The sequence below is a fragment of the Xenopus tropicalis genome, chromosome 5 (genome assembly GCF_000004195.4).
Source record: "Xenopus tropicalis strain Nigerian chromosome 5, UCB_Xtro_10.0, whole genome shotgun sequence".
NCBI classification, from domain to species: Eukaryota; Metazoa; Chordata; class Amphibia; order Anura; family Pipidae; genus Xenopus; species Xenopus tropicalis.
In genome coordinates, this window is record NC_030681.2 from 91,545,198 (window position 1) to 91,563,141 (window position 17,944).

Here is a 17,944-nt window from a genome sequence, read left to right on the forward strand (position 1 = left end):
GTTCCTCCAGACTGAGCCACAGGAGGCAGTGTGCTTTAAGCCTGCCAGTTTATATCAATCGCTTTTCCCCCTGTCTCTGTTCCCTGCTATGCCAATTAAGGGGCTATTTAAGCCTGCCTCTTCCATACACCATGGTGCTGAATCATTAGCTCTTTTGTTTTGTCCAAGCCTTAAATTCCTGTATTCCTGAGATCCTATATTCTGAAGTCCTGAATTCTATAAATCAGTTCCTGGATTTCCCTTGACCCCTTGGTTCTGACCCCCTAGTTATGACCCTTGGCCTGCTATTTTTGATTCTGCTTGTCTGCCGCCTCCATGTTTCATGGACTGCTTTTGGTTTGCCGCCTGCCCTGACTAATTGCCTGTACTGGGATTTGCACCTGCCCCTCATTTCAGCCTTCTTTACTTAGAAGGCTTTCTCTGGTGGGAAGGGGATTATGCAAGAACGAGTTAATAGTGCCTCCTTTTCACAGGACTAGTATTGCCAGTGTAAGATAATTTCCAAAATCAGTTTTAGTGAGATTATAGTCTGCTTTTTTCTTTCTGCATTCCCCAGTTTTCGTCTGTTTAACCAAGTGAACTTCTTCTTAAAACCATAAAGTTATTGGTTCTTTTCACTTCTTACAGCAACCTTTAAACTTTATGCCCAGCACCAAAATCCAACCATGCAGTCCAGACTTGTTTTCATGACAGTCTTCTTTTACTTTTTAAATTCTCCCTTACTTAGCTTCCCATGGGTATAATTTCATTACACCTTTACCCAGTTACAAAATGAGTCCGTGAAGTACAAACTCTGATATAATCACCAGGGATGAAAATTATCCATGCAGACTGTTTACCCATTAATTGTTAAGAGTACTCAATATCAGATAAATACAAATATTAATGCAAGAGGTATTTCACCATCACAAAGTTTTATCTTTTCAAAACATAATAACAGTTTTCTGTTTTGCTTTGTTTTTTTTTACAATGGTTTTTAATAACTTTAAGTAATCCTGGACCACAACTCTCTCTAAACTGTTACAATTTGATACATTACTGACATTGCCCCCGACTGAGTATGCTTCCCCACTTGAGTTTTAATATTCAGGCAAAAATATAAATTGTAAGAATCTCTAATTTGTAAAAAAATATATTAAACAAATATGTTGTTGTTGTTGGGGTATACTCTTGCAGGTTATATTACCTTTTATTTATTTGGTGTGTATCTAGAGGTATATAGCTTGAACTCATTTTATAATAAGGAAGGCCTTTAATATAGCCCTACAGCTGTTTGTTATGATACTTAAAGTGAGAAAAAAAAGATTTTGAAAACATGACAATTTCTAATAGAATTAATTTATAATGATTTATCTAATAAGAACCTATCAACAATATGTAATTAGTTTTGATTAATACTGCTCTGCAATTATCTGGCCTGACATAAAGCTGGGTTACACTGTTATAAGATATGATTACTTTAAATTCAGATCATTTGGAGGAGAAAAGTAGCATTAAAAGGCTGAACATAAAGCAAAAATACAAAGAATATTTTAAGTAAAACTGTATATCTAAATATCATGGCTAGAGAATATTCCACATGCAGATCACGCAGAACCAAAGCATGGCAAGTTTTGGTGCAGTAGCGCTGCTTTCTGAGACCTGTTCAGTTGTATTCGTAGATGTTGTGACATTGGATATACAATTGTTGCAATTCAGTCCACAAAATTCACAAACTGTGGCTTTACTTAGTTTATCTGAATTGTAAATTCTTGTTGTACGGATTTCTGAAATTGAAAAAAAAAATGTTATGGAACTTTGGTTTAGTTTATATTCTTGTTATACTGTTTATATATAGCTTCTCACAAATTGTGGTTTCTGCAGTAATAAGCAGTTATACTAAAATAGAATCCAGTGTCACTGCTCACCATAGTGAAATCTGAAGGCTCTAGTCCAAGGGCTATTGATACCAGTGTGGTTATAGTGCACAAAAGTATATAATAAGTTATATAAAGGTGGGTACTAACAAACCTGTATTGTAAATTAAGTGTTAATTAAACCATAAAGACTAGTGATGAGTGAACCTGTCCCATTTCACTTCACCAAAAAATATGTGAAACTGCAAAAAAATTAGCAAAACACATTGAAGTTAATAGGCAACTTTTTTGTGGAATTTCGTTGCGAATCCATGCCTGCCAAAAAATTTTGCTCATCACTATTAAAGTCCATTGTTGACTACATTTTCAAATTTCCTCTGTATTTCACTCAGTCTGTATTAGCACTTCATGGTTGCTTATACTCTAAAATAATAAAGGAGGACTGTGCCTCATGGGATAAACATCTATTAATTATTGTTGCATTTAACCTATTTGTTTCTTTGCTTAATTTAATTGGAGTGCTGTCTCTTAATTATAAACCAATCAGCAAATAGCATTTACCAGTCACCTGTTTAAAAGCAAACATTTCATTGGTTGTTATGAGTTACTGCTCCTGCGCAAACTTAGTGCCTTTTTCTTTAGGGTCGGACAGGGGGGTGTAGGACCCACCGATGCTGCCGCCCCGCATCCCCCAAGGAGCCCTCGCCACGGCATTCCCACAGGGCCCCCCAACACAGAAGACCAGCTGCCCGGGGGAACGCTGGTGAGGATCGGCCCAGTACAACATTGCTTTTATTACATATGGGGGTTTGCCTTTAAAGCAAGTAATGACCTTACAATTTTGTTAAAAACATAGCTTAGCATTAGGATGGAATGCCATCATCTCTCAATCCCTTTATCTGGTGGTTACCAATGACATCATATCTGTGACTATCACAGTTACTATAACCTATAACCTATATTTTGTGCACTATAACCACAATGGTATGTTATTCGAACACATATTTTGTATTGTTTTATTTTTTTTTATCAAAACAGGCTGTCTGCAGGTTTGGATATATAGGTCTGATTTATAGGCTGTATCTATGCTATTAAACCAGCTGTAGTGGATGTATATTTGGCCACAGGGACATTAAACAGTAATTTGCATGTCTCCACCCATAATTCTTTATAAAAGAGTTTCCACCTCTTTTTTTCGGGATTTAAAGGTCAGTGTAATAGGCAAAAAGGCAAGTGTATAGCATGAGGCATGTAAATAACTTTAAAAGGCTTTACACTTCATGTCTTGCATTGTAAAGGGCTATTTGGCCTCTTTTAGTCCTTCTACCCTAACCAGGTTGCTTTTTCTGTATCCTATCATGTAATACTATCGTGCTTCCTCTTCTAGTGTTTATTAGGTCCCAATGTTCTCTACATATTATATTACATCTAACAACTGCCCTAACAACTGGTCTTTAAAATATCACTATAAATAAGGTCCATTGTAAGGGTTCACTTGGTGGACTTATTGACATATTTATCAGAATCCAACCTAGTATTTTCTGTGGCCCATATCGCAGAATTCCCTTGACCCTCCTTCAGTTTGGTTATTTTTTCATCCTAACAAATTACCATTTCTGAGCAAAACAACACTTTATCAATGGGAAAAAAAGCATAATTTATATTAAGTCTTTTAGTTTGCATGGAAGACCCTAAAAACTAGTACCCACCTGCTTGGTTTGAAAAGCACAACTAGGACACACACTGAAGCAAACACAGAACTTTTACCAGTGCAGGGCAGAAGTATATTATAGTTTAATTTCTTTGAAATACATACATTTTTTGGTGTTACTGTTCCTTTAAACTTCAACTTTCACTTTCATAAAAGTTACTTGTATACCCACTGAAATCAAATAGTAATGGCCAATAATATTTTCAGACGTGTTACTTTACATGGAACGTGTAATAAGAAACAAAGGGGCCGATTCACAAAAGGTCGATAACACTTATCACATGCTTTTTTGCGTTGAAAAGCATGCAATAATTAAGTAACTCTAAAACACTGTAAATATACATTGAAAGTTGCTAAGAATCTAATTTAATTATTTAATTTTGTACGCATACATTCCAGCTCAACACGTGAATATTTATTGCTTATTATTCCCCCCTCCCCATTCTTCCCCCTTTTTTGATGTACATGTTTTAGCACCGAGTATTGCAATCACATATATATATCTCACACACAAAGGTACACACATATAAACCTGCACAGTTGTGCAGTGGAGTTGATAGCATCTATTCTTCCATCCATTTCTCCTCTTTGTTCCCATTCAGAAATAGGGAATGGCCATTAAACAGCCCAAATGGTCAGGAGCAGGAGGGCCCACTTACACCTGGGCCCACCGGGAGATTTCCTGGTATCCTGGTGGGCCAGTCCGACACTGCGTGCGCTAATATTATATCGCGCGCAACAGGAAATAACGCACGTGGCTTAAAATACCACAAGAATAACACTCATTGCGAGTTAAATAACGCAAAGAACATTGGGCCCGATTCACTAAAGTCCGAAATAAGGATTGCTATTTATAGCATGCGTTAAAAATCTTATCACTTCTTATTTTTCACTCGATTCACTAAAAGGACACTTGTCATAATTAAGAAGCGATGTTCTTGGCGTTATTTATCTTACGATGACATATTTTCAAGCAATATATTACGCAGCGCACAAGATATTACGCAGCGCGTGATATTTTACGCAGAGCGCAATATATTACGCACGTAACCATTACTTTCTGAAAACCACCATTTCCCTGAAAACTGGAGGATGCATGACTCTAGGGCCAACATATACTTGAAAAAATACGACTGCAAACTCCATGTTGTGTTGCCAAAAGCTCACGAACCGCAATTTTCTTTAAGTACCGCCTGCCCCAAGTAGGGTTAATATTCACACAGATTAACACGATATTTTGCACGTTTAACGCTTCATTTGTGTTTGTGAATCATGCGTTAGTACTATTTCTATTCGCTAATTAACGCAATGCGTTTTTTTTGTGCATGCAATTTGCGGATTAACACATGCGAAATGACTTTGATGAATCGGTACTTAATTATCGCGTGCTTTTTAATGAAAAAAACTATGCAATAAGCGTTATTGACCTTTAGTGAATCGGCCCCTATAACGCTTATCGCATAGTTTTTTTCATTAAAATATGTCATCGTAAGATAAATAACGCCAAGAACATCGCTTCTTAATTATGACAAGTGTCCTTTTAGTGAATCGAGCGAAAAATAAGAAGTGATAAGATTTTTAACGCATGCTATAAATAGCACTCCTTATTTCGGACTTTAGTGAATCGGGCCCATTGTGTCTTAATTATGATGCCTGTCCTTTTAGTGAATCAAGCAGTAAGTCGCAAAAACTAAGAAGCGATAACATTTTAACGCATGCTATAAATTGTGCTCGTTTTATTGACCTTTAGTGAATCGGCTCCAAAGTCTTTAGTTAGTATCTAATGAGTAACAATCTATTCATTCTATTCATCTATTCATTCTATTGATCTATATTCACAAATGTTATCTGATGGCACATACCTGGATTATAATAATCTAAGATTGTGATTAGTGCTGCTTGGGAACCTACAACCATCGATGTACGAACCATAGGAACAGCTACACAATTCTCACTTGCGTTCATCTAAAGAAAATGCAAATACATATACAGTATTTTATGAAACATATCATATATAATATACATATCAAATATAAATTCAATGTAGCTTCTGTCGTTTTTATTTTACACTTCTCAGTGACAAACTTGTCTTTTATTTTAGCCTAGTCATGCTGATGGGGGCAGGGCTTTAGGAAATGTAATTCTGGGTAATGCAGTTTAGCCTGAATCTAGATGCAAATTGGGTGTGGAAAAAGTGCAATAATTACATTTTAAAATATCTGGTTCTTCAAAGTATTTAAGTACTTTACCCTTATCCATTAAACAACTTCTATCTGGGGGCCAGTCCAAAGAAACTGCATTGCAAAGCATACTAATATCTGTAAGGGCAAATTGTTGGGTATGACCTAAACATACAGACAGGATAAGAATGGAGGAATAGTTGCTCCCCTTCCCATGGCAAGTGTCTACTTCTATGTCAAGGATAAAGGACTATGTTCCTTTTAATAACTATAACAAAAATATATATATTTTGGTCTATAGTATTAGACCAACATTGTTCAGGAACAAGGAATATGTATATACAGTATCTATATATTTATATTTAAAAGGGACACTGTTTTTATTTATATATTTCATCTCCTTTTACAACTCACAGAGTCGAAGTACAGGAACACTTTCTCATCTTTTGTTTCCACTAGTTTAAGAGGGTCATTTAAATTTATACCAACGGGGTCCAGTTTGAATCCACTAAGTGTATCAACCTCCCAAAGAATCATGCCGGGTTCTTTCTCTGGGCCTTGATAGCTTGAAAAGAAAAGTCATATTGTTCTTAAATAGTTAAAACCACACAGGCTGAAAAGCAATATGACAAAATAACTAGAAAAACTTGTCCGTTACATACATTATTTAAGAAAACACATATAATATATATATCGGTTAAATGATTAAAATGTTGTATAAAGCTTTTAATGGTGTGGAGTTTCTTTTCTTGTCGCTTTATTAGAAAAAAACAGTATAATATAATGGTGCTTCCACCCTTCTTTTCTAAACAAACATAGTTAATTTGAGTTGACAGAAGACACTTATCAATCAAATTCAAAACTCACACACAAAGGTACACACATATATACCTGCACAGTTGTGCAGTGGAGTTGACAGGTGCCATCTTTTTCAACTTTGGATGGTCATCTGCCACTTTGCCAATACTTGAATAACTTGCAGCTGCAAGCGCAGTTGAAGTTATTTACTGACCTAGCTTTAACTGTACATACTCCTGCAGGTTTAGTGTCACAGAACTAACAGAAGAGGAGCTGTAATGGGAGAAGATGGCTCCTGTGAAGTCTGCTGCATAACTTTGCACGTTTGGGGACACTTTTCAGTATATTAGACATTGCAGGGAGGGCGCTTTGAGTGGATGGCAGAGAGAGCAGTTACAGAGATAAGTTAGGGAGAGGGTTTAGTTCTCTTTTAAATATTTCCAAAAATATATTTGGCATAAAGAGTGGCAGCCAGAAGAGAAAGTAAAGATACTCTGCATAAGGTATGATTAATGTGTAATGATCGCTTCCTTCTTCTGCGTTGGTGCGCTGCGCATGCGCATTAGAGTGAAAAGTTTATCAAGAAAGTCGGCTTTTCAGTCTGCTGCGCATGCGCCGGCCCAGGGAATTCTCCACAGGTGAAACGCGGAAGAAGGAAGCGCTCACTACAGCAACCTGGGCAGGTGCGGTTTTCCCATAACAGGGGCACCAGCCCGGGGTACAATGTAAGCGATTTAAGTCACTTGGGGGTGCCTAACATTTTGGCACCCCCAAGTGACTTAGCCTTTCCTCCTCCTTTAAAGAAAATGTGATTTATGTGATACATTACTCCCCCTATTTAGTCTACACTTGTCAGAGACAAGTGTACTATGGGCCTTAAAACTACATATGTCTGTACTTATGTTACATATAAAGTGTTTGTCCCAGAGTGACACACTGTACCCCTTTTTGCAGTGTTGCTTTTACTTAGAAGACTGCTGCGCACATGTGTGGACTAAAGTTTGAGGGTGAGTTTGGAGTGGCTTGACAGATTTACTAAAATTAACTTTTCTAAAAAAAAATTCAAATTCCAATAAACTCATTTCCGAGAATGTCTGACATTTACTAAAACGTCTGAACTGAAAAAGTATGTGCGGAAAAAAGTTCTGTGACATTTTCGAATTGTCACACAAAAAACAACACTACTTTTTTTGAATTGTCACACTAAAACACAGCTTAAAAAATCCTCTAACAATTTGGAGCAAAGAAAGATCTTCCAGGAAAAGGAAGGGACTTTTGCCATTGACTTCTACAAGATCTACAAGTTTAGATGGTGAATTGTCGGATTCAGATTTTTAGCAGTTTTTTCCGCATAGTAAATCTCGGAAAAGTCACAACTTTTCCTACGACTTTTGCAGCTAAAAAAAGCTGAATAGAAAAAAACCCCAAAAAAATCCATTAGTAAATGGCCCCCTTTGTGTGTATATATCCTAATTTTTTTAATGTCCATAATGCAGGTGATGTGCCAATGGGTGAAAAACAGTGTTGTCCGTACCTCCTGCATTAGGGCAAGTAGTAAAGGCTCCTTTGCTGATACCACCACTATTGATTCATAACTTGTGCAGGTAAAGGATGTGTAAGGGGAGGGAAAGGGCACACTTATGTGCTTCCACCCACCCCTCATGAGTACAGAAATGCAAAAGCAGTGCTGTATTTATGGAAGTAAGCGAAGATCCATGAGTTACATTCTGGGGTATGCACACACAGATGCTGCCTGTCTTTTACACTTTACATCCTGCCACGGCATCTATAAATGATCACATTCTAAGCAACTTCTGGTGTTCACATGTGGGCAGTTAAATAACTAGTTTGCTGGATTTGGGGTTTTGCTAAAGTAAAGATTAAAAAAGTAAGATTAAAAAGCCCTGTAGATGGGAAACTCAGGCTTGGAATATTATGACTATTGTGAAAAATTGCAAATAAGAAAAAGTGTGTTTTGACTGTTTTTAACCCTGCAACAAACATTTTCCAAATAATGAGAAAACAAATCTACAGGTATATCTATCAATAGTAAAAAATAACTGTAATACAATTATGTGGTACATTACAGAAATAAATGTGATTGTATGATTGTGTAAAAAAAAGGCACCAAATCCTGCATTTTGGGAACTTGGATTTAGCATAAGGCTTAGGGTTCATACCTGGATAATGTACAAATTAAAGTTTAGATTTTGGCCACACCTGTTGGGGAGAATTTATTTGCAAGTTTTTGCAAAATGCAAAAAAATTTTTGACCATTCAGTTATTCATTAACTAATGCAAATATGCTACCAAACACATAAGGGATGACTCACTAAAGTGCGATAAAAAGAGCGCTATTTATAGCATGCGTTAAAAATTTTATTGCGTCTTATTTTTCGCGTCTTAACGTACGATTCACTAAAAGGATACTTGTGTTAATTTAGACGCGATGCTGTTTGCGTTATTTAAGTCGCAAAGACTATTTTCATGCGGTATTTGATGCAATGCGCGCAAATTAATGCAACACGCACAGATTGTCACCGCGTGCGAAAAACGCACGCCACGTTAGCCATACACACCATTACTTTCGGAAAAATACTGTTCTGAAAATGACCATTTCCCTGCAAACTGGAGGATGCATCACACAATCCTTATTGTGGTGCCAAAAGCTCATGAACTTTTCTATAATTACTGCCTGCCCCAAGTAGGTGTTGATTTTCACAATATTAAGCGCATCTAAGTGTTTGTGAATCATGCGTTAGTATTATTTCTGTGCGCTAATTAACGCAATGCATTAAAATTAACGCATTCGGTCGCGTGCTATTTAACGCATGCGATTTGTGACTTAATGCATGCGATAATACTTTAGTGAATAGCGCATTTTTTTCGCATCAATTTTAATGCAAAAAAGCATGCGATAAGCGTTATCGCACTTTAGTGAATCAACCCCATAGTGCAATGCTAAATAAAATACATTATAAATGAAGTTGTTAAATTAACACACAAATACAGTATTTATTTGATTGAGATTGGACAGCTGTAATTTGTTTTACCTTGAGCATACATTGACTGATATCCGGTTATGGCTATCGCTGTCATTTACTGTTGCACTCATCTTAAATACCTCTGAAGGAACTGCTTCTCCTTTACTGTTGTAAACAACCTTTAGCTGTAATACAAATACAAATGTTAATGTAATACAAATAATTATTTTCTGTGAATACCAGATAAACTACATTTTTATACATTTTATGTCTTTATAATGGTTATGGTGGTGTTGGGTTTTTAGACAATGCAACATTTTCAATGCATGCTTGTGGGCTTTCACTTTCCTTCATTGTGGAGCAAACAACCACATTAAGAAAGAAACAAAATGAGAGAGAGCAAAAAAAAAAAGCAGTTAACTGACTTGTGTGTTTATATACAGCACAATAAAGGGAAACTATACCCCTATAAAAATATATTGCAAAAAACAGCCCATATGTAAAACACTAGTCCATCAAAATAAACCATTTTCATAAAACTATACTTTTCTACTAGTATACGCCAGTGAATAATCCTAAAAAAAAAAAAATTGCCATTTAAAGTGGCTTGCACTATTCTCTGTGTTTACATACAACCCAAGATCTCACATACATGCTCAGTTACAACCACCAATCAATGGACAAAGCTAATTTTTTTACTCCAACACTTATTCCTGTTTCAGTTAGAGCTGTATTTCCTGTTAGGTGATACCCGAGGGAGCACATAACCGACCTCAAAATGGTGGTTAATGGTAAAAGATGTAAAAGGGCAATATTAAGTGATATATACTGTATATACAGGATACAGTAGAAAGAGCAAGGTTTTATTGAAAATAGTCCAACATTTCAATCACAAACGCGCTATTCAGGGAAAAATCACCAAAGCGGAGCACTTTGTGTGTTTGAGACATTGGACATTTTTCAATAAAACCTTTTATCTTTTGTGTGTGTGGTATTCTCCCTCTATATTTTCATGTTTGACCTGCCCTTTTACATTATATATTTATATATATGCCAGTGCTGCGTACATACGTAGCGCTTTATAAATAAAGATATACATACATACATACAATATGGTATATAATGTATTATTATATAAATCATTGTCAGTTAATAACAGTACAGTTTTCTGTACTTTGCTACAGAAAATATTTGCCTTTACATCCTTTCCCTTGATCTACCATTTAGTGATGGGCTGTGTGCTCCCTCAGAAATCACATGACCAGAAATAATGCAGCTCTAACTGTAACAGGAAGAAGTGTGGCCGTAAAAGACAAAACTCTGTCCATTAATTGGCTGATGGGGCCTAGCAGTCTGTGTGCCTTGGCTTGTTTGTGCGCACTGTGAATCTAATGATCCCAGGAGACAGCCCTTAATTCTTAAAATGGCAATTTTCTATTTAGGATTATTCAATAGCACATACTATTTTTCTGAAAATGGTTTATTTAGATGATACAGGGTTTTACGTATGAGTTGGTTTATGCAATATATTTTCTTGATCTTTTTTTTACATACTTCTGCTGGCTAGCCATTTGGGGTCCTGACCATTGCTCTGCAAGGACCTATCATAAAGCTTCCATTTACTGCCCCAGCAGAAATACTGCCTGAAACCACTCCCCACCAAGTGGGAACTCTATACCTCCAATTAAGCTCCCTACTTTGGCCCTCTCCATATGGGGTTAGCGTCTACAGCACCCTACTAGCCTGTATGTAGTATTCCTTCTGCCCAGGACTCTGGTGAACCTCTCTGGCTGGTCTTTTGGGCTTTTTAGGCTGGATACTTTTTAAACTTTCCACAATTTTTAAATAGCACTCTGCTCCTTGTCAACTGATCTGTTCTTGTTAAGTGGAAAAACTTAACAAGATGGCATCCATCATAACTAGACTGAGTGCCAACCTAACACCAACTGGATGGCACACACCTACTAGAGAAGTGAGAGCATGTGACACCCAATACACACTCTATACATCTGTAACATAGTTACAAAGTAAGATTTAGGAGGGTCCCCTTTGTTTGAAATAAAAGCAGCTACCAGTAGGGCAGAAATGTTGTATGTTATATTTTGGGTTTCTCTACCAGCCCAAGGTAACCACAACCCTTTAGCAGGGAGGTTTTGTGCCTCCAAAGATGCCCCAGTAACTCCCCATCTTGTTTTCTGCTGCTTCCCTACACATACACTGTGCTGCTGTCACTTACTGAGCTTAGGGGCTGACCTAAAAAATACTGCATAAATAGAGTACAAATGTAACAGTAAAAAGCTGATTAGTAATTCATTTAGATTCACATTACATGATAAAGCTAAAACCAGGGCATTTGCATCACAATTGAATAATTAGCCCTGTAGCATCAGCTTATATGACAGACAACCCTCATTTTCTGCTTGAAAATCTGCAATGACCCCTAAGCTCAGCTTCTCAACGGCTGATCAGACCACACTGAGCATGTACACTGTCCTGGACAGTTCCGGGGAGGTGGGGGGATAGAATCCAACATGGGGAGCTCCTGTGACAACTGTAATGACCTATATCATTACTATTATAGAGATGCTGAAACTTTAAGCCAGTGCAGTCAGTTTATAATATAAAATATGGCATTTCTAGTCATATTCATTTTTAGAGTTTAGTTCTCCATTAAGGCATCAACTATATACTGTGTACTATACCTGGAGCTGTAACTGTGACTAACTAAAAAACCTTGTTCACCGGTTCCCTGCTCCCCTACTTCACTAACAGGTTGTTTCCCTTAGGGCACAATCTTCTTTACTGGGGGCTTCTGGCTTCTGTTCCAAGCTCTCAGGCCTGGTAACAGGTGGCATCCAAAAGAGCCATGTGCTCCCTCCCATTAAATAACTATGAACAGGGACTTGTCAGAATACCCTTGAGCCAATAGAGAATAGTTCTCTTCCAAAGTGCATGGGTAGTTTGGTGCATAGATGCATAGGTAGGTGTATAGATAGCCCACTACATATTTATGGGTCATTGTGACTTCAGTGAAGCCACTTTGCTGTAGGGATGTAGCGAACATCGCCAAAAATGTTCGCGGACCCGTTCGCGGACTTTCGGCAAAACTCGCGAATATTCGCGAACTTTGCGAACCCCATAGACTTCAATGGGAAGGCGAACTTTAAAACCTAGAAAAGCCATTTCTGTAACAGTTCGCTACATCTCTACTTTGCTGTTATTGCATGAAAATCAAAAGGAAAGAAAAGCTGGAATGTAAGTTTACTGGAGTGATAAATCCTTATTTTAATGGTTTTTGTACTATTCATATTAATATCAACTCTTGATAATTTTAGACATAGCATATTAATGCCAATAAAACCAGCAGAGTAGAAGGAAATTCAGAATTTAAATAGAATTGTGGAGGGGATATTTTAATGGTAGGTCATCTTACTAAGTTAATATGTACAGTACTTATTCTCAGATTGTCTGGGTTCACTCATGCTAGCCTGCTGCCCATGTTTATTGCTTTACTGCCCAACCTGATCTTTACTTTTTTCTGTTGTCGTGCATTTATCTTTCAGCTTTCTTGCAAAGTTCAAATTTCTGGCTCTGCTGGCCTCTGTAGACCTTGACACACCAACCAACAGCTTACTGTGAATCTTGTCATAGTGTTAAAATAAAGGGGAAGTTGTAGAAACAAATTTCTTAGTAGTGACATATTTGCTGTGGTCGTCAAATAATCAGAAACACACCTGCAAAAGAGCTGCTCCTTCGCCAGCTGCAGAAACAACCAGTTCCAATGGCTCGAGTGCATAAATCTACGATTGATAGAAAGCAAGCATTAGCTTGTGTTAAAAAGGGTGTGTCAGATTACAAAATATTATCATAAGAAAGTACATTATTTTACCTGCTGACTTTGTAAAACCAGAAGATTTTCATTTGTGATGTTAAATGTATTTGGTACAATAGATCCTGAATCAGTAACTGACACAGTCAGAGAAGTATTGTTAGAAGTTGGAACCAATGTCATAAACTTGGTTAAAGCCAGGAGAGCCATAACGGTATCCTACAGAAATACACATATGGAACTTTATAGCATTATCAGCTTTACACCATTAAATGCATGGCACAAAATGTCAAGTAAGCCACTGATAGCAGCCCAGCTTGGAGGAGGGGCAGCATGACCCAGGCTCAGCCCATGCCTGAGCCCAATAGGTGGGTTTAATTTGATGGGAAGGGTTGATACTGGGGGAGGAGTAGGTGGCCATTTTAGCTTGAGGAGAGGTTAGCTTTTCACCATTTTATGGTAGCAAGTAAGAAAGCAAAGTTCCCCACCTGCCCTCCCTAGATGGGGGTGGTATCCATGGTTTTATTGGTTGTTTTCTTAGTTGTCACAAATGTGGCCATTGAGGGCTGGGGTACATGAGTTTGTAGTTAGTTAGTGGGAATATGAGAAAATTGAAGGCCAGATTTTTGAAGGATATTTGTCACAGCGGTGGACGGGCCCTTGTCAGTCTGCTGGGAAAATATTTGGGCTAGTAAAAGAGGCCTATCTTGGTGGGATGGTTTAACCCCTAAGGTAGTGGCCATTATTTTAAAAGGTGATGGCGGGGGGCTCCAGGTAAGGCGGAGTCTTTTTATAAGTACGGTTGACGGCTATCCTCTGGGCTAGGACGCTTTACGGCTGGAGGATAAGTTATACTGTATATTTATACAATATATAAAAAAAATAGACGCGGGCGACAAAAATTTTTCAATGTTTCGCAAATTTTCTTGCCGCAAATTTTATGGCGAAGCAAAACGGGACAGATTCGCTCATCACTAATTATAAATGATGTAATGCGAAGATGGACACTCTATATCCATGTTTGGATTGTTTTGCTGAAACTAATAAAGCTGTGGCCAGTATCATTCCAAGATGATAGTATCACACATTTTATTGGGTAGAGAGTTTAGCGTGAGGATGCAGTGGATGATGCCAGGGTCATGTAATGTAAAAAAATTAATTAGTAATGATTGTTCTCTTTTATAAGAAAAGTAATGCACTCTCTCTGTGTAAGCTATTACCTGGGTAGAAGAATATCCCCCAAGGTGATTCCTGTGCTGGCTCAGCCAATTCATGATAGGAACGCCTTCCGCAATCCTGTTTTGCTGGCAGTGGGAGAGCAGTGCATAAGCAGCTGTCTCAATATCTGCAGAAAGGGGCTGCCAGTCATTTGATGGGTCAATTCCAGAAGACCAATACCTTTGCAACCCTAAAGGAATACAAATCACTGTAAAGTTAGGGGCCCATTTACTAAGGTTTATTGAGAAAATTTTCTATTTTTTTTAATGTTTCGTTTTTGCTTTATGTATGTGTTTTTGGCAGTATACCATTGTATACTGCCATAGATACATATAAGTACAGTATACTATTTTACATACATAAAGTATACTATTTTACATACATAAATATACTGTACATACAATATATTATTTTTTCTCAGAGTATTCTCTCGAAAAACTTTTAGAACTTTTTTTAAAAACCAGGACCGTTTGAGATTTATAAAACTTTGTGTGACTTTTTTTAAGAAAGAACAAAAAACCTCAGGTTTAAACTGCAGAGAACCATTGAGTCCTATGGAAGGCTTTTAATGTTCAAATGTTTGGAATTTTATTGTAAAAAAACCACAAAGAAATTGAATAGTTATTGATAGCCTGTCCTTGAAACATTTTCCAGGGGAATTTAAGCACATTTTTCAAACACCCAATATCAAGGGGAAGTTAAACACATATTTCACACATTTTTAAGGGCAACCTAAACACATTATTGTTTTCTTTTTCTGTTTCACACACTTTCAAGAGAGACTTTACCACATTATTGTTTTCTATTTCACACACTTTCAAGGGCAACTTAAAACACATTTTTCTCGCAAGCTTTCAAGTAGAACATAAAGGGATACTGTCATTTTTATGGTGTACTTTTTATTTCTAAATTGCACTGTTTATATAGCAAATAATTCATTTAAAATTCCATTTTTGAACCCACAAATGTATTTTTTTAGCTGTAACATTGGTGTGTAGGCAGCCATCTCAGTGCATTGTCTGAGCTTGCAGAACGAGCGAGCGCTACACATTAGAACTGCTTTCAGGTAACATATTGTTTCTCCTACTCCCATGTAACTGGAGGAGTCCCAAGCCGGACTTGGATTTCTTACTATTGGCTGCTATTGTGATATCTACTGGGAGCTGCTATCTTGCTGCCTTCCCATTGTTCTGCTGATCGGCTTCTGGGAGGAAAAGGAGGGGGGTGATATCACTCCAAGTTGCAGCTCAGCAGTAAAGTGTGACTGCAGTTTATCAGAGCACAGATCACATGGTTGTGGCACCCAGGGAAATTAAGAATATGGCTAGCCCCATGTTAAATTTAAAAATGAAATATAAAAAAATCTGTTTCAATGCAGGATTCTGCTGGTGAAGCTCTATTATTTGATGAAGTATTCCTTCAAATACATTGTTTTCCAAAATGCAAGTGAGGAAAAATGGAGGATTCATGGAAACGAATGTCCAGTTAAATGTGACAATTTTTTTTTATAATCGGCAATATATTCTGGAAACTTTCATAAAATGTATCCAAAACTCTCAAATTTTTGGAGTCAAACATTTTGGATAAAAATAAAGCAAAATTCAAAACTTTCATAGATAGACTTACAAATTATTGTGACTATTAATAAATACATTTTTTTTTTTAAATCAAAAAAACTTTCAGGAGTTTATGTGAATTTCTAAGAACAAAAAAAATCAGATTTTTAGTAAATCTGACCAATAGTTTATTGTAACTTTTTCATATTGACATAAGCTTTAAACTACCTACCAGTACTGTTTGCTCTTGAGTTAAGCTGAGTGAGTGCTGCTGCTGCCTTGGAGCTATTGGCCACTGATAAAGCATAGGCCACAATTGATAAAGTGTAATTACTGGTAATACCTTCTTCTGTCTTGTTCTCAAGGTATTGTATTGTTTTATTCATTCTGTATGTAACATTCTCCAAAAAGAAAATATGACTTAAAAATGGTAAAATAGACAACACTGACATACATTGATAGATACCTGCAGTATTAGATAAATGTACATTCTGGATAGTGGTTGGGGTATTGATATCAATAACTTGATAAAGCCCACCCAGACACACAAAAAGGCTGCTTAGATCATAAAACAAACTTTTGGTTCAGGCTGGTCAAAGCCTATAAGTCACCTTTCATGGGTGTATGCATCCCTGAATGACACATAAGTGATGACAATATTTGGTTGCTATTTCTGATCTCATGCCTGGCAATCTGTGGATTATGGCAAATGCCAAAGGGGCAGCTGTAATTTGCCATACACAGCTACTACTGAGTGGGCTGTTGCTGGCGCTGTGTACTTGAAATACCAGGGCCTATTTTGAGATCCCTGTCCAGCCCTGTTCACTTAGTTGGGTACAAAAATGTAGTGTAGTAGTGTTAGAGTTATCTGTTCAAATTAGTTACCTTTTGGGCAGTCATATTATTTAATCTCAGTGGTTCTTAGCCAGTAGTTTAATGGAGTACTCTATGGGACATAATAAGTAGTCTGGTCAAACTTGCTTTGCTTTTCTTAGACCAGCTCTTCTTTCTGTGCTGACTGAAGAGCAGTTTCTAAAAAATCAGAATTGCGTATCTACTTAAGAGACAAAATGTTTGAAAAGCAAAGGTCTCTGCAGAGTTCATTGTGCCCCTCTGCATTCAAATATACAGCGATTCACACCGATACTTTCTAACCATTGTGCCTGTAATTTCTAACCACTAATGCTAGGAATCCTTCAGGGTTTCCCAGTTCAGTCTACTATAAATCTGCTCCTGAATATGAATCATTTTTTCCTTTGTGTATATTAGTATTTATTTTGGGGTTTGTAAAACTGTATAGGCATTTAGAGAATCATATTCCACTGCATATCTAGCTTAGTATAGAAAATATTTGCATTCCAACTGTTGGGTTACTAGATATTGTGCAAATACTGTAATTTGCTTAACATTAACAAAATGGTTTATGTCTGTTAAATTCAAACAATCACTGCAGACATTTGATTGGTGTAGCTAAATCTTTGTTTTCGTGGTGGTAAACTTCTATTAGCCTTTTATTATTAAGCATTCACTATTCACCCTCTGTAGTTCAAGAGGGTGGGACCTGGGGTAACACAAGCACACAAATATGCAGAAAAACAAAGATGCACACAGCCACTTATAATTCGATTTTAAAAAAATATATTTTGGATACATGCAAATACCCAATCCTCCAAACCAGAGTTGGAAAAATACCAATACAGATCCTAACCCTTTAGTTGTACAGAGCCATAAATCCTCATAATTGCTGTCAGCTAAACACTGCGGACTCTGTCAAGCACATAACAGATCAGATTGATGTAGAACAAATCAATG

At 37.0% G+C, this 17,944-nt stretch overlaps 1 protein-coding gene across 1 annotated transcript in view; it reads right to left on the minus strand.

Annotated features, from left to right (window-relative positions):
• Positions 1 to 894: 894 nt before the first annotated feature.
• Positions 895 to 17,944, minus strand: part of LOC116410976 (CD109 antigen-like) — a 28,870-nt gene continuing 11,820 nt past the window's right edge. The window contains exons 8-15 of the mRNA XM_031902721.1: positions 16,365 to 16,533; positions 14,579 to 14,766; positions 13,419 to 13,577; positions 13,264 to 13,329; positions 9,599 to 9,714; positions 6,162 to 6,312; positions 5,430 to 5,532; positions 895 to 1,766 (exon numbers count right to left, since the gene is read on the minus strand). Coding sequence (XP_031758581.1) covers positions 1,564 to 1,766; positions 5,430 to 5,532; positions 6,162 to 6,312; positions 9,599 to 9,714; positions 13,264 to 13,329; positions 13,419 to 13,577; positions 14,579 to 14,766; positions 16,365 to 16,533 — 1,155 coding nt within the window. The 3' untranslated portion in view covers positions 895 to 1,563. The remainder of the gene's footprint in view (positions 1,767 to 5,429; positions 5,533 to 6,161; positions 6,313 to 9,598; positions 9,715 to 13,263; positions 13,330 to 13,418; positions 13,578 to 14,578; positions 14,767 to 16,364; positions 16,534 to 17,944) is intronic.